Source organism: Chanodichthys erythropterus, chromosome 14 (genome assembly GCF_024489055.1).
Source record: "Chanodichthys erythropterus isolate Z2021 chromosome 14, ASM2448905v1, whole genome shotgun sequence".
NCBI lineage: Eukaryota > Metazoa > Chordata > Actinopteri > Cypriniformes > Xenocyprididae > Chanodichthys > Chanodichthys erythropterus.
The window spans coordinates 34,010,407-34,030,884 of NC_090234.1; the positions used below are offsets into that span (position 1 = coordinate 34,010,407).

A 20,478-nucleotide genomic window follows, 5' to 3' on the forward strand; every position below is an offset into this window, starting at 1 on the left:
TAAGTGCTTCTATTTTGGAATTTAAAAATAGAATTTCATTTAATGCAACATATTTCATTACAAATTATTAACATTTTATAACAATGTTATATTTGGTTTTGTCCCCCTTTTTTGTAATAACAGCAGCGCTCAAGCTGCATGAACTCATCTTATGCCAGAACTTTTCTTTGTTGTTACCATTTTTACATTTTTCAAAATCCTAAACTTTATTTTCAGGCTTAATTAAAAAAAATAAAAAAAATCCCAAGATTCAAAGTGGTCTTAGATTTTTCTTTTTTTATTATTATATCATATTTATATTTAATCTCATATATAAAAGCACAATTTTTAGAAAGTGTTATCTAGTTGTAGCTACCGCCTACATCTAATGGATGCTAGATTAAAATGAAACAAATGTTTACATTCAAATTTCTCTATGAGTGTGATCTGCCATGTGAGTAAGCAATTGGTGAACTGGTTTGCCCAGAGGAACATGGGAGCTTTTTAGCATCTCAGAAATCAATATTGTGAGATCAATGGCTCTCTGCTGAAGTGCTTTTCCCTGGTGCAATCTGTGTCACACGTACACTGGGACACAAAAGAACTGCAAAAAAAGGACCACAAAGGCCTCACATCAAGCTCTGCTGCTGGAAAGAAGACTTAAAAATAGCATTCAAAGAAAACACTGATCCTAAGGATAGACTGCAAAATGACCAACTTCACAGATGAAGATTTGGACAACTATTTGCAAAATCAGGTGACCTACTTATGCCGTCATGGGTTTTATTGAGTACTGAGATCGGAATAATTAACTTTTGGTTTTTATTTTAATATTTTAGCTTATTTCATTAGATAGCTTTGGATATAGCTTAAAGAATTTTATTTTATATGTATTTAGTTCAGATAGCTTAAAGAAAAAGAACATTGTTTTGGCTTGTTTACAAGATAATTTTGTTCTTCTGTATTAATGGAGGTCGATGTGTTATTGTCAGGTTGATCTCAGACATCGGCTGGTTTCAAAGTCTGTAGAAGATGTGCAGAAAATCATAAAAGATCTTACGGCTGAGATCAGCTCAAAGGATGCTCGTTTCCAGTCCATTGCAAACTCTGGAGTTCATAATGCCAGCCTCAAAGTAATACTTCATGTAGGCCTCTTGTCTATTATACAAATATTAACTGTATTTCATGGATGCTTTTGTAACGTCGTAATTCCTCTGGTGTCCACAATCTGATTTAGGACCAGCCAGCTTTAGTTTCAAAATGGTCTGCGTTACTCCGGGGAAGATGTGCATACAACCCCGCTATCCAAGTAAGCAACAAAACTGTCTGCTGTAGTATCATTTTAACATGAATCTACATTGGACAGCTGCTTTCTCATTGCTTTGTGGACATACTGATAGATTTATGGCTCATTTTGGCAGGTGCTCAGTCCGACTCTGTACCTGATCTCGGTGCCTCTGCAGGGCCTGACGGGTTATAAGGGGAGGCGAACACGTCAGTGGCGTTACTACACGCTGAGTGGCTCTCGTCTCCTCTCACCGGTCCGTGAGCCAGAAAAGCTTTACCAGTGGCTGGAGCTGGAGAGTTTTGTCAACCCGAGTCAGGAGTGGCAGGATTCTCTCATGAGCATTGAGGGTGATATTGTGCCAGCCAAGGTGGTGAACGTCTTCAAAAAGCATCTGGAGACATCCATAAAGACCTGCGGACTAACAAGTTAGTGTTTTTATAGTGTCCCCTTGTTTACTCGCAAAGCGGGAGAGATAAAACATTTCTAAATTAGATTTCTATCCATTTTTTTTTTTTTAACACATTGTCTGAATAATGAAAAATCTCAAAATTCTATTGAGATGCAACTGTTCTGGGATTACAGATCTATCTATCCATCCATCCATCATTTTATTGTTTTGATTGTTTGTTATGCTATTACAATCTTAATATCTTATAGTAGATTCCATAACTATAGCCATTTGCAAGGGTTTTTGCTGTCAGTGGTAAAATACTTGCTGATAACTCCCTAATTTATGCCGTTTTATACAATAAGGTTTGAAAGTCCACACAGAAAATCTGAGACCTAAAATATAATTTAAATCTGAAAATGTTTTAGAATGCTGGAATATGTAATTAATATAATATGTTAATATAAGTTAATATGTTAATAAAATATTGAAAATGAGATTTGCTGAATAAATAAGCTTTCCTTTGATGTATGGTTTGTTAGGATAGGACAATATTTGGCCGAGATGCAAATTTGAAAAAGTGGAATCTGAGGGTGCAAAAAAAACTAAATATTGAGAAAATCGCCTTTAAAGTTGTCCAAATGAAGTCCTTAGCAATGCATATCCACTCACAAAAATAATTTTTTGATATATTTATGGTAAGAGATTTACAAAATATCTTCATTGAACATGATCTTTACTTAATAACCTAATGATTTTTGATATAAAAGAAAAATCGATAATTTTGACACATACAGTGTATTGTTGGCTATTGCTACAAATATACCTGTACGACTTAGGGTCATATATATATGACAAATGTTTTAATATTTATTTAATAATCATATTATGTTAATTTCTGACATTAGCCACATTAACATCATTGTTTAATTGAACTTTTCTCTCAACTTGTTAGAATATAATTTGTAATGAAAACAGCTGTATTACATGAGAAAAATGCAAGTGTTTACAGACTTTTGGATCCCACTGTAAGTATTTTGATTGCAATCAATGAAAGCTTGTTTGCAGCTATCAGTGGAGATTCCATGAAAGGAAATCTTTAGAATGAAATAGTGTGAAGTTTAAAAAGCTCCTGATTTGACAGACAGAGCTTTTAAAGTCTTTTTTTTCTCTCTCTCTCTCTCTCATGTGATCCGCAGGTTCAATATGTTGATGGTAAACACATTTCTGCAAACACATGGACACCATATAGCACAACGTGATGTTAAAGTTTGGATCAACATTCCTACCCAAGAGAAAACAAACAAAAAAAAACAAGATCATAGAGAAATGATTGGTCGATGAGAATGTTGTTCAAGCCCTTAACCCTGGTTCTACCCTTAAACTTAATCCTAAAATCTTCATGGTCGATAAGGATGTGGATCCAGGAATAAATCCTTTTTGAGTAAATCATGTTAAGCATAAATGTGCACTAAAGTGGTTCATTCAACATTTCTTTTGTGCCTTTTTTTTTTTTTTTTTTTTTTTCCCACAGGTAAAGTGAGTATGCTGGAATCAGTTGGATCAGTGGTGCGTGTTGCTGTGGAAACATCAGAGGCACAAATTGAGGTGGAACTGGTTCCTACAGTGGAGCTAATGAACTACTGGCCGAGGAGGGCTCGATGGCCCCGGCTCTTTCGGAGATGGCCTTCCACAGAGCGCGCTCGCTGTATTAAGGTCAGTGGGTGTATATATGAATTTACATATAATTTATATATACAGTACAGTCCAAAAGTTTGGAACCACTAAGATTTTTTATGTTTTTAAAAAAAGTTTCGTCTGCTCACCAAGGCTACATTTATTTAATTAAAAATAGAGTAAAAACAGTAATATTGTGAAATATTATTACAATTTAAAATAACTGTTTTCTATTTGAATATATTTGACAAAGCAATTTATTCCTGTGATGCAAAGCTGAATTTTCAGCATCATTACTCCAGTCTTCAGTCTCACATGATCCTTCAGAAATCATTCTAATATGCTGATCTGCTGCTCAATAAACATTTAATGTGTACAATTGTACAAAATATTTTAATTTTTTTTTAAAATTTTTAATAGAAAGTTCAAAAGAACAGTGTTTATCTGAAATCTAATCTTTTGTAACATTATAAATGTATAATGTAACATTATAAATCTTTACTGCCACTTTTGATTGATTTAATGCATCCTTGCTGAATAAAAGTATTCATTTCTTTAATTTCTTTTCAAAAAAATAAAAATAAAAATTCTTACTGACCCCAAACTTTTGAACAGTAATGTATAATGCTACAGAAGCTTTGTATTTCAGATAAATGCTGTTCTTTTGAACTTTCTATTCATCAAGGAATCCTGAAAAAAAAAAAAAAAGTACACAACTGTTTTCAACATTGAAAATAATCATAAATGTTTATTGAGTAGCAGATCAGCATATTAGAATGATTTCTGAAGGATCATGTGACACTGAAGACTGGAGTAACGATGCTGAAAATTCAGCTTTGCATCACAGGAATAAATTACTTTGTCAAATATATTTAAATAGTACACAGTTATTTTAAATTGTAATAATATTTCACAATATTACTGTTTTTTTACTGTATTTTTAATTAGATAAATGTAGCCTTGGTGAGCAGACAAAACTTCTTTTAAAAACATTAAAAATCTTTCCAAACTTTTGGACTGTACTGTATATATATATATATATATATATATATATATATATATATATATATATATATATATATATATATATATATATATATATATATATATATATATACATTTTAGGTAACACTTTATTTTACTGTGACTTTGTTATATGTTACATGTACTTACTACAGTAATAACAGTAACTTTTATATATTTACAAGCAACTAACCTTAAACCAAACCCTACAGTGAGTACATGTAGTTAACTGTTATTACACAATACTTAAATGCATTACACTGTAACACTGACACCTTAAAATATAGTGTAACCAAATCAAGTTTAACCTGTTTTATTTTCATATTATATTTTTACAAAGCTATTTTGCTTATCTATCTATCTATCTATCTATCTATCTATCTATCTATCTATCTATCTATCTATCTATCTATCTATCTATCTATCTATCTATCTATCTATCTATCTATCTATCTATCTATCTATCTATCTATCTATCTATCTATCTATCTATCTGTCTGATGTCTGTCTGCACACTCATATATAATTATGTAATTATATATAATTATATATTTTGTTACTCTGTTTTAAGTGTGTGTGTGTGTGTTTGTGTGTGTGTATATATATATATATATATATATATATATATATATATATATATATATATATATAATACACACACACACTCAAAATAGATTATCAAAATAAAATGGGATAAAAAATAAAAAAATGTATAAAATAAAATAATATAAATATAAATTTGAAAATATATATAATGCAACTTTTTAATATTATTTTATTATGAACTATTTATCAGTTATAAACTGATTAGTAAACAGAAAATGGCCCGAGTACTGTATACATGCATTTCAATGTTGATCTTGATAAATTCCCTGCAGTCGTTCGGATTCAATCTAATGGCCACATCAAACTACCACTGGCTGCTGTCATTCTCACGGGCAGAGCAGGTGCTGTTGAGTAATATAGATGAGGACGGCGGTTGCCGCAGGAAGTGTTATTGGGTGGTCAGACAGCTCAAGGAGGACATCTGGTGCCCTGGAAGCAAACCCGTCATCACTGCCTACCATCTACAGGTATACCAGCCCAACTGAAACAGGCTCTTTATCTGTTTCCTATCATCCTTCCTGTGATTTAACTTAATGTGGCTGTTGAAACACCATACTGCTTGTATACAAAAGCAAGTTTACACACTTTTCCCACTTACCCACTCATCTAGACGCTGCTTTTCTGGACATGTGAGAAGTACCCCTGCACCAGGGACTGGAAAGACTTCAGGGGATGCGTATTACGGCTGGTGCAAAAACTACACAAGTGTGTTAGTCAGCATTATCTCCGGCATTACTTTGTACGATCCCACAACCTTCTGAAATACAGCAATACTAATGAGCTTGATGACGTGGCAAAGAAGATCAATAATTTCCTGGACAACCCAGGAACATACGTTCATTAGAATCTTCCTCTGTGGGTTAGATGGCAGAGATCTATGTTAGCTGTGCTCTGTTTTGACTGCATCATATTGATGAGATGATCATGGTAATAGGCTGTGGTTGACTTGTATGTATGTCTTTCCTCCTTTTGTCTATTTTATCCTGAAATTGTCACCAGAATTATGATGTCAGCTTTTTTATAGTAGGCCAACTTGTGAATGAATGGCATAAGAGACACTGAATTAAATAATTCAATTAAATATTTTTCTCATCAGCAATGCACACTTTTTATTTCATTATTTCATTTTATTTTATTGGTAACTCTTTACAATAAGGTCTCGTTTGCTAACATTAGTTCATGTATTAACTAACTTGAACTAACAGTGAGAAATGTATTTCTTACAACATTCATGAGTCTTTGTTAATGTTAGTTAATTCAAATACAGTTGTTGTTTGTTCATGTTAGTTCACAGTGCAGAAACTAATGTTCGCAAATATTTTTCGATTTTAAAAATGTATTAATAAATGTTGAAATTAACATTAACTAAGATTAATAAATGCTGTAGAAGTATTGTTCATTGTTATTCCATGTTAATGCTAAGAAATGAAACATTATTGTAAAGTGTTACCATTTTATTATTTTATTTTGTGTTTTATTTTATTATTTTCAAACCACCTACCATGTCCCTAAGATTTTCAGAAAACAGCCCTGAATAAAACCTTCTCATGTGGCCTATTGAATAAGAAAATCTGTTCAAAAAGGATATTTTACATGCTGATCTTTCATTACATCTGACAGGAACACTTAGTTCTGTTCTCCAGCAGAGGGCACTGTGATTACAGCAACATGTGTTACATTGTAAACACAGCCAGCCAGGGAATTGCAAGTCAGTAATAAAGAACTGTTATTTTCATTTTTAGCACATTATATGTTTTGATACAAAAATGTAACAAGCCAGATTAATTTAGACAGTGATCTAGCATGTGTAATCTCAGTGATCTATTAAGCCTATATATAAATTGTCACAGTAAGTGAATCAGAGTAGACATGCAAGGATTTGCTTCACCCAAAGATGATTTCTGTCATTATTTACTGACCACTGTGTTGTTTCAAAGCCATATGACTTTCTTTCTTCCATTTAACATAACAAGAGTTATGTTCACACTACTCTTCTCTGTACAAATGTAACTTTCAAATCTCAATCACCAAATCTGGTGCTTCACTTGTGTGTTTTGTAACCTACTGTGACCTATTTAATATGCAGAAGTGAGAACAAGACAACATTTTAGAGGTGCTAGTGAGGCCAGCAGGGGCTTCTCACCCTGTGGTCTGTGTGGGTCCTAATGCCCCAGTATAGTGATGGGGCACTGCACTGCCAAAAAGCACCATTCTTCGGATGAGATGAGGTCCTGACTCTCTGTGGGCATAAAAAAATCCCAGGATGTCCTTCGAAAAGAGTAGGGGTGTAACTCTGGCATCCTGGCCAAAACTTGCCCATTGGACTCTGTCCATCATCATGGTCTCCTAATCATTCCCATCTAAGATGATTGACACTATCTCCTATCCACCAATAAGCTGTTGTGTGTTGGGCGTTCTGGTGCACTATAGCTGCCATCGCTTCATCCCAGGTAGACTCTGCACATTGGTGGTGCTTTGAGGGCAGAGAAAAGTGCTATATACACTGTAACAGATTATAAAAACATTTAGAACAAAGTAGTAGGACTTAGTAGGACAAAATGCTCCTAAATTTGTATCTTAAAAGCATTTATCCTGTTACAAATCAGTTAACTAAAGGCCTGATGTGTAATGGGGGTTTTATGAACAATTAGTTATTGCACAGTAGCCTTAATCTAATTCAGTATCATAGCAGAGACAACAGGTGTTTGCTTCTGTGAATTTGATATTGTTAATTTCTAAGCAAACAGTTTTTTGTTTATTTTTAATTGTGTGAAGAAAATTTTAAAAATCTAATGAAAAATTTTCCACAATAAAGAACCATTTTTTTTTTTTTTTTTTTTTTTGCAATGGAAAGGGTCTGTGTGGATGTTAAAGGATTAGTTCACTTTAAAATGAAAGTTACCGCATGATTTACTCACCCTCAAGCCATCCTTTGAGTATAGCCTATGACTTTCTTCTTTCAGTCGAATACAATCAGAGTTGAATACAGAAGGTGGTCTGTCGGATGCTAGTTATTTTACTTTATAACATATTAAATATGGATATTTTTTTACACAAATGCATCGCTTCACTTCAGAAGGCCTTTATTAACCCCCCGGAGTCATGTGGAATTATGATGGATGGATGCACTTCCTTGAGCTTCAAACAGGTGGTTTCTGTGCACTGCCATTATATAGCCTTGGAGCATCAGGGTGATTAATATAATATTAAAATAACTTTGTATTCATCTGAAATAAGAAAGTCATACACTCAGGATGGCTCGAGGGTGACTAAATCATGGGGTAATTTTCATTTTAAAGTGAACTAATCCTTTAAAGGTTCTTCATGGAGCCACTGATGCCAATAAAGAAACCTTTTGTTTTTAAAAGTGTTTAATTAATCAACAAAAAATAGTCAGGGAAGACAGTATTTGGTTTTTAATCCATCATAAATGTGTTAGTACTTACATTATCAGACATGCTGCATGCTCATGACACAGCGTTTCTTGAGTTTATCTGTCAATGTACAAGTGTATATTTTTAGAGAGCCAACCCCCCTTTAAGAATTACTGTAACTTGACAATAACAGTTCAACGTATCTGTCAATATATCCAACAGCCACCCAGAACATTTTATGAAGTATTGAGTAATATAAAACACCCTGCTTAAAGCATTGTTTTCTGTCTCTTCAGTGCAGAAATCCATCATTGAAGTTGATATGCAGGGTAAGTATGCGGAAAACTGGGGCTGGGAGCCATAAACTGTCTTATAACAAAAAATTGTCTGTAATTTAGCTTTTCTCAGCACAAATTGGATATGTGACAGAGGTGACAGGATTGTATAATGCCAGAATTGTGAGTTTGTGAAAACTAAACATCAAACGTATAGAAGTTTTCCTTCTATAATATTCCTACATCAAACAGATCCATCATCTGTCTGTTACATCATATTTTTCATCTCTTTCATCTTTAGCTTAGCAGTAAACTTTCATTCAGAAGGACATTTCTGTGATATAACTATTCACCTTATTCCACCACGCCCATTTTTCGCTCTTCCGCATTTTGTCATCCGACTTCCGTTAAACTGACGCGGCACATCCAGTAACTAGATCAGTAGTTAGAAGATTGTTTATAGCGAGCTATACCTTTAGCGAAATGACAAATAACATTAAGAAAATGTATAATTGAATATAAATTGTAAAGTGCACCTCAACACTCCAACCGCTTTACAATGTGTTCGTAACAACGTTGATGCAATTGTACTCTCTTCTTAATCTAATTGTTATGGAAGCCCCTAACTGAGCATATAATACTCATCTACCGTTACAGCTATAGGATTACCGCTAGCGACTACTGGCTTAGGTCCCTCTCAGCCGGAAGTAAGATGACAAAACAAACGCTATGGCACCACCCTTGTTTTCATGGAAAATAAGGTGAATATAGATAGATATTTAGATATAGATAGCAAATTGATGCCATCTTGACTAAAAACAAAATAGCTAGCAGCAGGGGCTTACTTCAAGTTAAGTTCAAGTTATTTTATTTATAAAGTGCTTTAAACAATGTAGAACCTACCAAAGTGCTGAACAAGATCAAACATACAATAAAGAAACAAAGTAATAAAACATAAAATAATTCAAATTCACATCATAATTCAAATAAGAACCAAAAGGCCATGTCAATAAATAACAACTTAAAAACTTAAACCAAACACATGTAATTCAGTTAAAAAAAAAGGTTTTTAACCTGTTTTTAAATTCCGATATGGTAGGGGCCGATTTAATTGCAAAGGATAACTTATGCCAGACGGTTGTGCACTCTGTTCTGGACTCATTGTTTGACTTGTTGTTGTTCCATTTCCCGCCACCAGTTAGTCACCATGGCAACTGATCACCACAATCATCACACCCAGCTGTTCCATCTCACCCTCCTTGTTATCCCTTGTATATAGGTCCTGTGTTTCCAGTCCTGGGTTATCTGGTATTGTTCATGTCAAGTTGGTATATGTTCCTGTGTATTCCTGTTTATCTCCTAGTAAAGGCCTCTTCTAACTATTTCTCTGTGTCGTGCGCTTGATGTACCAGCAACTGTAACAACGGTAGGGCCGACTAACGTTACAGCCAAAGCATGATTTCCTCTTTCTTTAGACAGGCTTTTGGAATCCGAAGCAGAAATTGATCATTTGATTGAAGGCTCCTATTTGAGCTTTACAAATGGAATTGAGTAGATAAATATGGGAGGGCAAGATTATTTAAAGATTTGTACACAAGTTACAGAATTTTAAACTCAATACGGAACTCTATGCAACCAATGTAACAATCTTAATTTTTTTTGTAGCCCTTTAAGAATTTAGCTGTAGCATTTTGTACTAACTAAAGCCGGGCGATTTGAGACTTTGTGATACCATAATATAAGGAGTTACAATAATCCAGCCACGATGTGATAAAGGCATGGATAACAGTTTCTAGGGAACGATCAGAGATTTTTGAAAGCAAGCGGAGATGAAAGAAGCTAGAACCAACAACTGAGTTAATTTGTTTATCAAATGACAGATTAGTATCGAATATAACCCCAAGATTTCTAACATGGGGAGCTGTAGTAGAGCAGAATGACTGGAGGTCAAAGTGTTGATGGTGTGCTTTGGCATTGGCGGGGCCAAAAACAATGATTTCTGTTTTATCAGAATTTCAAAAGAGGAAGTTCGAGGAAAGCCACGATTTTCTCATTTAAACAAGCGTGCAGAGTGTTTAAAGCACAAGGGTTTTTCTTAGACACAGGCAGGTAGATTTGCAGATCATCTGCATAACAATGGAACGATACATCATACTTCCTAAAAATAGAACCCAAAGGAAGAAGGTATAGGGAAAAGAGCAGGAGATCAAATCGAGCCCTGAGGAACTCCACAGGTTAAATGCCCCGGAGAAGAAGTAAAATTACCAATTTGTAAAATAAGATTTAAACCAATGTAGGACTTCATCTCCTAAACCCACATAATGTTCTAACCGAGAAATGAGAATTTCATGATCTATAGTATCAGAAGCTGAAGATAAATCCAACATAACCAAAATCACAGAATCACCCAGGTCTGTAGCCATTAGAATATCATTAAGAAGTTTTACCAAAGCTGTCTCAGTACTATAGTGCTTTGAAACCCGATTGAAAGATCTCATAGATGTGATTATCATATATATAAGACTGAAGCTGACTAAGCACAATCTTTTCCAGTAATTTAGATAGAAGAGGCAACACAGAAATCGGACAGTAATTTGATAGAATAGAAGCATCAAGGTTAGATTTTTTTTTAAATAGGTGTAATCGTAGCTGTTTTTAGAGTATTTGGGATTTCTACTTCCCATGCTAACCAACTAAACTAAACAAACTAATACATGATAAAATATACATGATAAAATATATGATAATACTGTGTGTTTTACTCAAGGTAGTCAGTTTTTAGCTTGTTAGCTTTTAGCCTTCACCAGCAGAATGAGCACCAATAAGCAAAGATGGCAGATTTCAAATCAGGAAGGAACATCGGCAGAGTCCCTCACCAACTAAGCAACTACTTTTAAAATGAATTGTTATAATAGATGGCTCTCTCCAGGTAGAGTCATTAGTTAGCAGTTGATGCATTAACATGAACATTAATCTCTTTTAATGTTAGTTTTAACATTTGTCTTCCTAACAGTTCTGGAAGGACTTCCTCGCTCTTGTTCTCTTTCAATCATGTCAGAAAGTTCTGCCCTTTGGGCCTGTTTTGTGCTTATAGCTCCTCTAGTTGTGTTTATATGTTGTGCCATGTGTTTTAATGCAGTTTTTTTCACTCTCAGTGAATTTCATGAAACAAGCGGCTCTTTGTTTAGGGTGCCAGGCACCCTCTCATGCATTGCAATAGACTGGGAGACCCTCATCCTACCACTGTCTCTCTTTCACCCTTTCTTTTTCTCTCTATCATTCTATCTCTTTCAGTCTCTCTGTTCCAATAGACCATGATTAGACTAGTATCCAATAAAAATCAAATGTGCATTGCTCATGTTTTGCATCAAGTACATGAGTGCAGAGATGAATTACCATTGACGTAGATTGAGTTCAGTGAGTGCACACAAAAAGTGGAGAACCCTACAACTGCCTCAGTGAATGGTTGAGGGAACATTCCCTTGGATGGCGGTAAACATAGTGACCCTCTCTTTCACTCTTTGTTACACGCTTTCTTTCACGCTGGCTTTGAAAAGGGACAATTGTGCGTAACATCCTGCTGGTACGATGGCATAATGGTTTCAGTGTGAGACAGCTTTCCCTGGACATTCTGTCATCTGGGTGGCATGAGATATAATGTGGAGCCTTGAGGAATAGCCTTGTTTCCCATAAACATGACAAATGCAAACGTATTTTCCGCTACTAAAATGTAATTAGTTGAGTTTACTTAGAAAGCTTAATTAAACTGTTGGGTTTACTTAAAAAACTTAAGGAAACCGATCGCCTTAAATTTAGCAAGTAAGTTAACTCATCATTTTGAATTGATAAAACTAGCTACCACACAGTACAGAGTACTTAGAAATCTTGAGGATTGGTAATTCAATTTTACAAATTGAGTACTTAGTTCAGTCATGTTAAAAATCTTGTTCACATTATGTAGAAACTGCCTTAAATTTCTCAAGCATTTTTTACTCAGTTGCAACAATGGACCATGCATTTATTTGTATTTATTATAACTGGAGATACTGTTGAAAATAATAAAGTTTGATGTCACCATCATGGTGGAAAGTGTTTACTTTAGTTGTGACTTTTAACATTAGTGTTTCTCTGGCTGTCGTAACTCAGTGTTTGTAAGACACAGCTGTTATGGTGAAAAAAGCCAAGAGAAATGCTGGGATTGATCTATTGCATCTTTCTTGATGATGTCATTGAATACCCACATATTTAATCCTGAGGTTTATACTTGATCAAAAGTGTGGTTTTTCATTAAAAACAAATAAGTATTTTTTGATAAACAATGAAACTGTAGCAAGAGACGGATCACTGTTGAAATCATATTTTTAATATGCTAGTCAAAACACATTTTGGACTATATAGACACACAGAGACATCAAGAATCAGCGTGTAAATCTCAACAATGGTGACATGCTTCATGCTGCAATGCATGCTGGGAGCCATGGATGAGTTTTATACTATGATGGCTCCCAGCATGCATTGCATGTCACCATGGTTGAGATTTATACGCTGATTATTGATGTCTCTGTGTGTCTAAAAGTAGCCCAAAATGTTTTTTGACAAATAAAATATTAAAAATATATGATCTCAACCGTGCTCAGTCTCTTGATCTAGTTTCAGCAATAAAATATTTACTTGTTTATAGTAACAAAGCACACTTTTGATCAAGTACAAACCTTGGAATGAAATCTGTGGATTTTTGATGATGACATTATAAGTACAGACCCAACAGATCAATCCCAGTATTTCTCTTCACCATAACAGCTGTGTCTTACAAACACTGAGTTACGACAGCCAGAGAAACACTAATGTTAAAAGTCACAACTAAAGTAAACACTTTCCACCATGATGGTGACATCAAACTTTATTATTTTCAACAGTATCTCCAGTTTAATAAATACAAATAAATGTATGGTCCATTGTTGCAACTGAGTAAAAAATCCTTGAGAGATTAAAGGCAGTTTCTACATAATGTGAACAAGATTTTTAACATGACTGAACTAAGTACTCAATTTGTAAAATTGAATTACCAATCCTCAAGATTTCTAAGTGCTCTGTACTGTGTGGTAGCTAAACCCAACAGTTTAATTAAGCTTTCTAAGTAAACTCAACTAATTACATTTTACAGTGTATCAACCAGATGTAGTATAAACATTACTACAAGATAGCTACCACGGCTATCAAACTAAGAGATAGATTGCCCAAAAATTAAAATGTTGTCATTATTTAATCACCCTCATGTCATTTCAAACCTATATGCTTTCATTTCTCCATATAGATCTGTTCCATTTGACCATTTGACTGCTGGCTGTCAAGCTCCAAAAAGCACAAAAAAGGACCAAAGAAATATCATAAAATTAGTCTATAGACTAACTTGTCTATAGACTAATTTTATAATTTTATAGACTAACTTTAATTAGTCTATAAATAACTTGTGTGCTGTATTTCATAGCTTTTGAAGCCATATGTCTTTTTATTATGAAAAGATCAAAATTTAAATCATTATTCACTTATGATCACCCAAAAAAAAAAAAAAAAAAAAGTAATTTAAAAAAAATTCAAATTCTATCTAAATTATCAATTTTTTACTGCATTAAAAATATATAAAAATTTGGCCAAAGTGTAGGAGTGGAAATAAGTTATTATTTATAGGTTTAAATATAACTGTACAGATCACAACTAAGTAAATTAAATGTAAAATATTTATGTAACTATATAGTGGTGGTCAGAATAATTGGCACCCTTGGTAAATATGATCAAAGACGACTGTAAAAATAAATCTGCATTGTTTATCCTTTTGATCTTCAATTCATAAAATAAGTAAAAATCTAACCTTTCACTGAAGGAAAAGAAAATGGGGGGAAAATCACATTATGAAATAAATGTTTTTCTCCGAAACATGTTGGCCACAATTATTGGCACTCCTAGAATTTTTTATGAGTAAAAAGTATATTCCCATTCATATTTACATTTTTTTTAGCACACCAGGGTGACTAGGAGCATGAAATTGTCCAGGCATGACTTCCTGTTCCACAGGAGAATAAACATGAGGAAACACAAAGGCCAAATCCCCTTAATCATTCATCACAATGAGTGAAACCAAAGAATATAGTTCTGAAGTGCAGCAAAAGATTGTTGAGCTTCAAAAAATAGAAAGTGGCTGTAAGAAAATAGCTAAAGCATTGAAAATCCCCATTTCCACCATCAGGGCAATAATTAAGAAGTTCCAATTAACTAAAGATGTTACAAATCTGCCTGGAAGAGGACATGTGTCTAAATCATCCTAATGCACAGTGAGGAGGAAAGTTTGAGTGGACAAAGACTCTCCAAGGATCACAGCTGGAGAATTGCAGAGATTATTTGAGTCTTGAGTGTCAGAAAGCCTAAAAAAAAAAAAATCAAACAGCACCTACATCCCCACAAGTTGTTCGGGAGGTTTTCAAGAAAAATCCTCTGCTCTCATCCAAAAACAAACTCCAGCATATTCAGTTGTCAGACAAGACTGGAACTTCAAACGGGATCGGCTTCTATGGTCAGATGAAACTACAAAAAGAGCTTTTTGGCAGCAAACCCACCAGATGGATTTGGTGCACACATGGATAAAAAGTACCCCATGCCCATAGTTAAATATACTGCTGGGTCTTTAATGTTGTGGGCATATTTTTCTGCTGGAAGTCCTTGACATCTTGTTCAGATACATGGTATCATGGATTCTACCAAATACCAACAGAAACCTGACTGCTTCTGCTAGAAATCCAATAATGGGCCCTGGTTGGATCTTCCATCGGGACAATGATCCAAAACAAACATCAAAACCAACACAAAAATGTGTCACTGAGCACAAAACGAAGCTTCTGCCATGGTCTTCCCAGTCCTCTGACCTGAACCCTAATGAAAATGAGTGGAGTGAACTGAAGAGAGGAAGCACCAACATGGAGCTGGGAATCTGGAGGATCAGGAGAGATTCTGCATGAAGAAATGGTCTCTGATCTCTTGTCAGGTGTTTCCCAAACTCATCAGGCATTATAGAAGAAGAGTAAGAGCTGTTTTCTTGGCAAAAGGAGGTTGCAAAAACTATTGATTAAAAGGGTGCCAATGATTGTTGCAAATGTGTTTTGGACATAAACATTTATTCCATAATGTGACTTTCTCCCCACTTTCAATTCTTTTTCTTCAATGAAAGGTTCAATTTTTGCTAATTTTATGAATTAAAGATCAAAAGGATAAACAATGCAGATTTATTTTTACAGTCGTCTTGGATTTACCAAGGGTGCCAATAATTCTGACCACCACTGTAATAATATTTTCTTGTGTGTACTGAACTTGTAATATAAATATGTATAAATATATTTATTAATCCATTGGCCTTTTTGTATATTATGTAAATATTAAAATATATGACAACATATATCTGAATATATTTTGCCATGGTTAGGACTTGGAATGTTGTGCATGATTCACTGCTTTTAATAAAATGGAAAATAATGAGCTAAAAGCACCATAAAATTAATAATACTTAATACTTCCTCTTTACATGTGTGATATTTTTTGGAACTTGACAGCTTGTAGTTACTATAAACTGTATGAAAACTTTTCTATGTGATTTTTTTTTTTTTTTGTCTTTCATGGGAAAAACAGAATACAGAAAATTGTGAGGGTGAGTAAAAATTTCAGTTTTGGGGGAACTATTCCTTTAATGTGACAAGAGTGGATCATCTGTTACATTCAGTGTTGAGATACTTTCACATCTGTTGCATCTTTTTAGAGCTGGAGACAGAGCTAACATCAAAGAGCTTCGATCGAAGATGTTCAGCATCAAGATAAGATTGAGTGGCACCATCCGAGAGAGAGACAGACAGTGGTGACAGGTGCACTGATAGAGAGAAACGCATGGAGTGCAGAGGAAAGAAGCAAGAAAGGCTGGCGTGACAACGGGACTGATGTGAAGATGAACCGTCTGTCGCTGACACAGATATAGACTGACAGTTACAGATATGCAAAGACAGACAGAAACTCAGAGTAAGTGAGGAGTATGATAACTGGAGTATGACAGCAAAGTTGGTGCTTTGAGAAACCTAGCCTATGTTGAAAGAGATAAAAATGGAAAACCAGAGATTTTTTATTTAAATGCTTAGATTGTGAGCAGAAGATCTTTTTTTTTATTTTTTTATTTTTTATGAATTTTAGATGCCAAGATGCCAAAGTTTGTAGTAAAAAATCTGATATTTCAACATGAACTCAAACATTTTCATTAGAATTTTCCAAGACCTATTCTATTATTTTTATAGTTTGACACTGTCAACAACTCATATGCCTATTTTTATTTTTCCTAAGTATATTTTTTGGCAAAACTTCTCATCAAAAGTCAATACTTAGAAGGGTAGATATTTTGATTAGTGTCCTGCAATACAATGGAGTTGTATAACTCCCATGTGTCACCTTGAAGGTGGCATAACTTGTTTGTTTGGTTACCAACTTCTTCAAAATATCTTCTTTTATGTTCGGCAGAAGAAAATGTGCATTGGGAAAGGCCCAAATTTTACTTGAGTGCAGTCAATTAGTATCAAAATTTATGGTATCCCATAATAGCCATTGTCACCAGATTTTTTTTACAGTGTATTTTTAGCAACTACAGCTGCCAATTTTCCACTGTAAATTTAAAAGGATATTTTTACTTTGACCCTCTAACCAATAAAATTCAACACTGACATTTTGGATCCAACACCATATTAAACATATTTACTCCATGCCTTTCAATTCATTAAATTTCCCATTGCATATTTAATGCAAAATAAATAGCAGTTCCACTTTATACACATATAAGCATCTGTTTTGCCTTAATAAAGCTGGATTTTGTCAAACCTGCTTTTTGATATGCCATGTTAATATGAAGTGCCATTCTGTTTGCTGTCATGCCTAAGGTCACATCCCAAATCATTCATTTTCTCATTGTCTAACAAGTTTTGACATGTCATTATAAATAGGCATCAGTAAAGTGAGCCACAGACAGAATGCCCACCAGCACTAGTGCTCTTCTAGGAAAGAAGAAATGGCTTGTCCATCAACCAACAGGACCGTTACAGTGGCCATTGTATCTCAGTCTAGGGTACGGATGGTGTTATCTGAAACCGTGACAGGTTTGTGTTTGTTTATAATAGGATCCATGAAAAGACAGTGTACCTAACCTGTTTAAAAAGGTGCATTCGGTCTATATTTGGACTTCTATGGACACCTTAAAGGGGGAGATGGTGAATGAGCTGGATGGAGATCAAGAGAAAACGGAGCTGGTCTTTGATATGTCCCAATGAGAAAAAATGCCTTTAATGGAATTGTGATCAGATCAAAAGGATTGAAAGGGCGGAATTACAATGCATTTGTCTAAGGTAGCATCTGTGTCCCTTTGGTATAAACAGATAAAACACCAAACAGAGGCTTGGGTGCTTGAGTGATATAACCATTTGTAATCACAAGATTACACATAAAATAAAAGCAATGCATCAAATGAAATTGGAAAACCCATTGAAGTGGCCTTGCTTTACACCATTCACAGCTCTTTCTCTTGCATGTGACATTGATATTCTCAGGCGTTTAAGAATGTTTGGTGGCTTAGCTGTATACACAGATTACCACCAAAGCTCTTGCATAATAGGTCCTAAGAACTCATGTTAAGTGTTCAGATTTACAGAGAAACAGCTTTAAAATGCAATAGTATTTAGACATAAGTTAACAAATTATTACATAATACCAATAATGTTATATAGGACAACTCCAAAACTACATGGCAACCCCTCTTTGCGCTCACTGGCTCCAGCTCAACACCAGGGTTGTTTCCTGGCGTTGTTCTTGGTTTCCCACGTTGTCATGGTTCCCTTAAAGCAGAGTAAAACAAGCAAGGGAGGCGAAAGCAACCAATGATGAAAAGTTTGATGAATGATGAATGTGATTTTTTCTTTTGTTGTTTTTAACAGAAAATAGTGATTCCTTTAATTGAACAATATGATGATGAGGTAAAGACTTATGTTTAAAAAATAAAATCTTTTTTATCCTATAAAATCTATGCAGTTTAAAGAGGTGGTTGCTTCACAAACGAGGGTCAATTCAATGCTGGATTTGCACAAAAGATTAACATGACGGCACATGCTAGTTGATGAGTTGAATCAACTCCACAGCAACTACATACATTTATCCACTATATCCACTATAAATTTATCCACACACTTCTTTCTATTCATCCTGAGTCTCTCCATCAGTGTCCAACTCCGGTTTGAACAATGTAAGGCTGAACACTGTTACTGACAATCGTAGTTTTGTTGCTTTGTCAGTTTTGTTGTTGTTGAGCAACTGAAGCGCAAGCTGTTAAAGCTCCGCCCTCTTCTGGAAAGCGGGCTGGGAGCAGCAGCTCATTTGCATTTAAAGGGACACACAAAAACTCACAATCAAATAGGGGCAAAATTGACAAGCTATGATAAATGATGTGGGGTATATCGAGCTAAAACTTCACAGACACATTCTGGGGACACCAGAGACTTATATTAAAACGTGTAAAAGGGGCATTATAGGTCCCCTTTATGTTGTTTGTGATCATATTTTGCTGTATTTTATATGTTATTCTCTTATAGTTGTGTACACTTCCGTATAAAATTGTCACCGTACTGAACATAATTTTGTTTGGTTTACAGATTTTCAAAAATATATGAATTATATACAGTTTTAAAAAATAAAATTAAAAATTTCTGATCAAATGTTTTGTTTAAAGGTAGGGTAGGTAATTTTCAGAGAGGCTAGCAATAGCAAGCTAGCTTTGAAAGCATGAGATTCCACCCTCCCTTCAGAGCACTCTTAAAAGCCACGCCTCTTACAAAACACATGAAAGTGTAAAGCAAGGAGCAAACAAAAGCATCACAGGAGATGGCATTTAGAGTCTCAAGTCTTAAAGGGATAGTTCACCCCAAAATGAAAATTCTGTCATCATTTACTCACCCTCAAGTTGTTTCAAACCTGTATAAATTTCTTTGTTCTGTTGAACACAAAGGAAGATATTTTGAAGAACGTAGGAAACTGAACAGTTCTGGGGCACCATTGACTTCCATAGTATTTTTTTGTTCTACTATGGAAGTCAATGGTGCCCCAAAGCAGCCTGGTTACAAACGTTCTTCAAAATATCTTCCTATGTGTTCAACAGAACAAATAAATTTATACAGGTTTGAAACAAGTTGATGGTGAGTAAATGATGACAGAATTTTCATTTTGGGGTGAACTATCCCTTTAAAGCACATAACATTCAATAATAATGGACATAAACACCCTGTACCACCTGACTGCTGCAGATTAATTTCGGCATTGACAGTGCTGCCATCGAGATGCATACATTCGAGACACAAACTGCTCAGAGTAACGTCACATAGGCCTACAGGTTTCCATCTCTTCAAAATTATGGTAGTTATGGCGTGAATGCAGCATATGCTCGTTGTTTTGGTTAAAGGTGATAAAGAGGATCTTTTCGTCAACTGAGAAACCAAAGACTGTTTTTTTAAATAAGCGCATGCGTAAGAACAACCCCCCTCCTTCACAGCTCATTTAGAGGGAACGCCTCCCAAAACTCGTAAACACTCGTATTGGAACACAAGTGTTTATCACCGGCATTCGATCTGTCGTGTTAGTGGATTCATTTTGTCAGACTCACCGCAGGTAACTCATAATCTGCAGTTGTTACTCCTGGCTCCTGACAAAAGCATTGCATGCAGCGCCTGTGGAGTGTGGAAAGTTACTGGAGAGCGCAGCCGCGCTCGTCTCTCACAAGGAATGTCATGGCAGTGATTGGCAAGCCAGAGG

General features: G+C 34.8%; 1 protein-coding gene across 1 annotated transcript; it reads left to right on the top strand.

Annotated features, from left to right (window-relative positions):
- The first annotated feature begins 602 nt into the window (after window positions 1–602).
- Window positions 603–6,010, top strand: mab21l3 (mab-21-like 3). The gene is made up of 6 exons (XM_067410641.1): window positions 603–736; window positions 972–1,112; window positions 1,401–1,692; window positions 3,190–3,371; window positions 5,234–5,428; window positions 5,572–6,010. The coding sequence occupies exons 1-6, from the start codon at window positions 689–691 to the stop codon at window positions 5,803–5,805; spliced, it is 1,092 nt and encodes a 363-aa protein (XP_067266742.1). The 5' UTR covers window positions 603–688; the 3' UTR covers window positions 5,806–6,010.
- The last annotated feature ends 14,468 nt before the right edge of the window (window positions 6,011–20,478 follow it).

What these genes read in the sequence shown, in the direction of transcription:
- mab21l3 (XM_067410641.1), top strand. Translation starts at nt 689, where the DNA reads ATGACCAACTTCACAGATGAAGATTTGGACAACTATTTGCAAAATCAG. An exon ending in TTCATAATGCCAGCCTCAAA is followed by an intron (nt 1,113 to 1,400) that starts GTAATACTTCAT and finishes TCATTTTGGCAG; the next exon opens with GTGCTCAGTCCGACTCTGTA. An exon ending in AAAGACCTGCGGACTAACAA is followed by an intron (nt 1,693 to 3,189) that starts GTTAGTGTTTTT and finishes TTTTTCCCACAG; the next exon opens with GTAAAGTGAGTATGCTGGAA.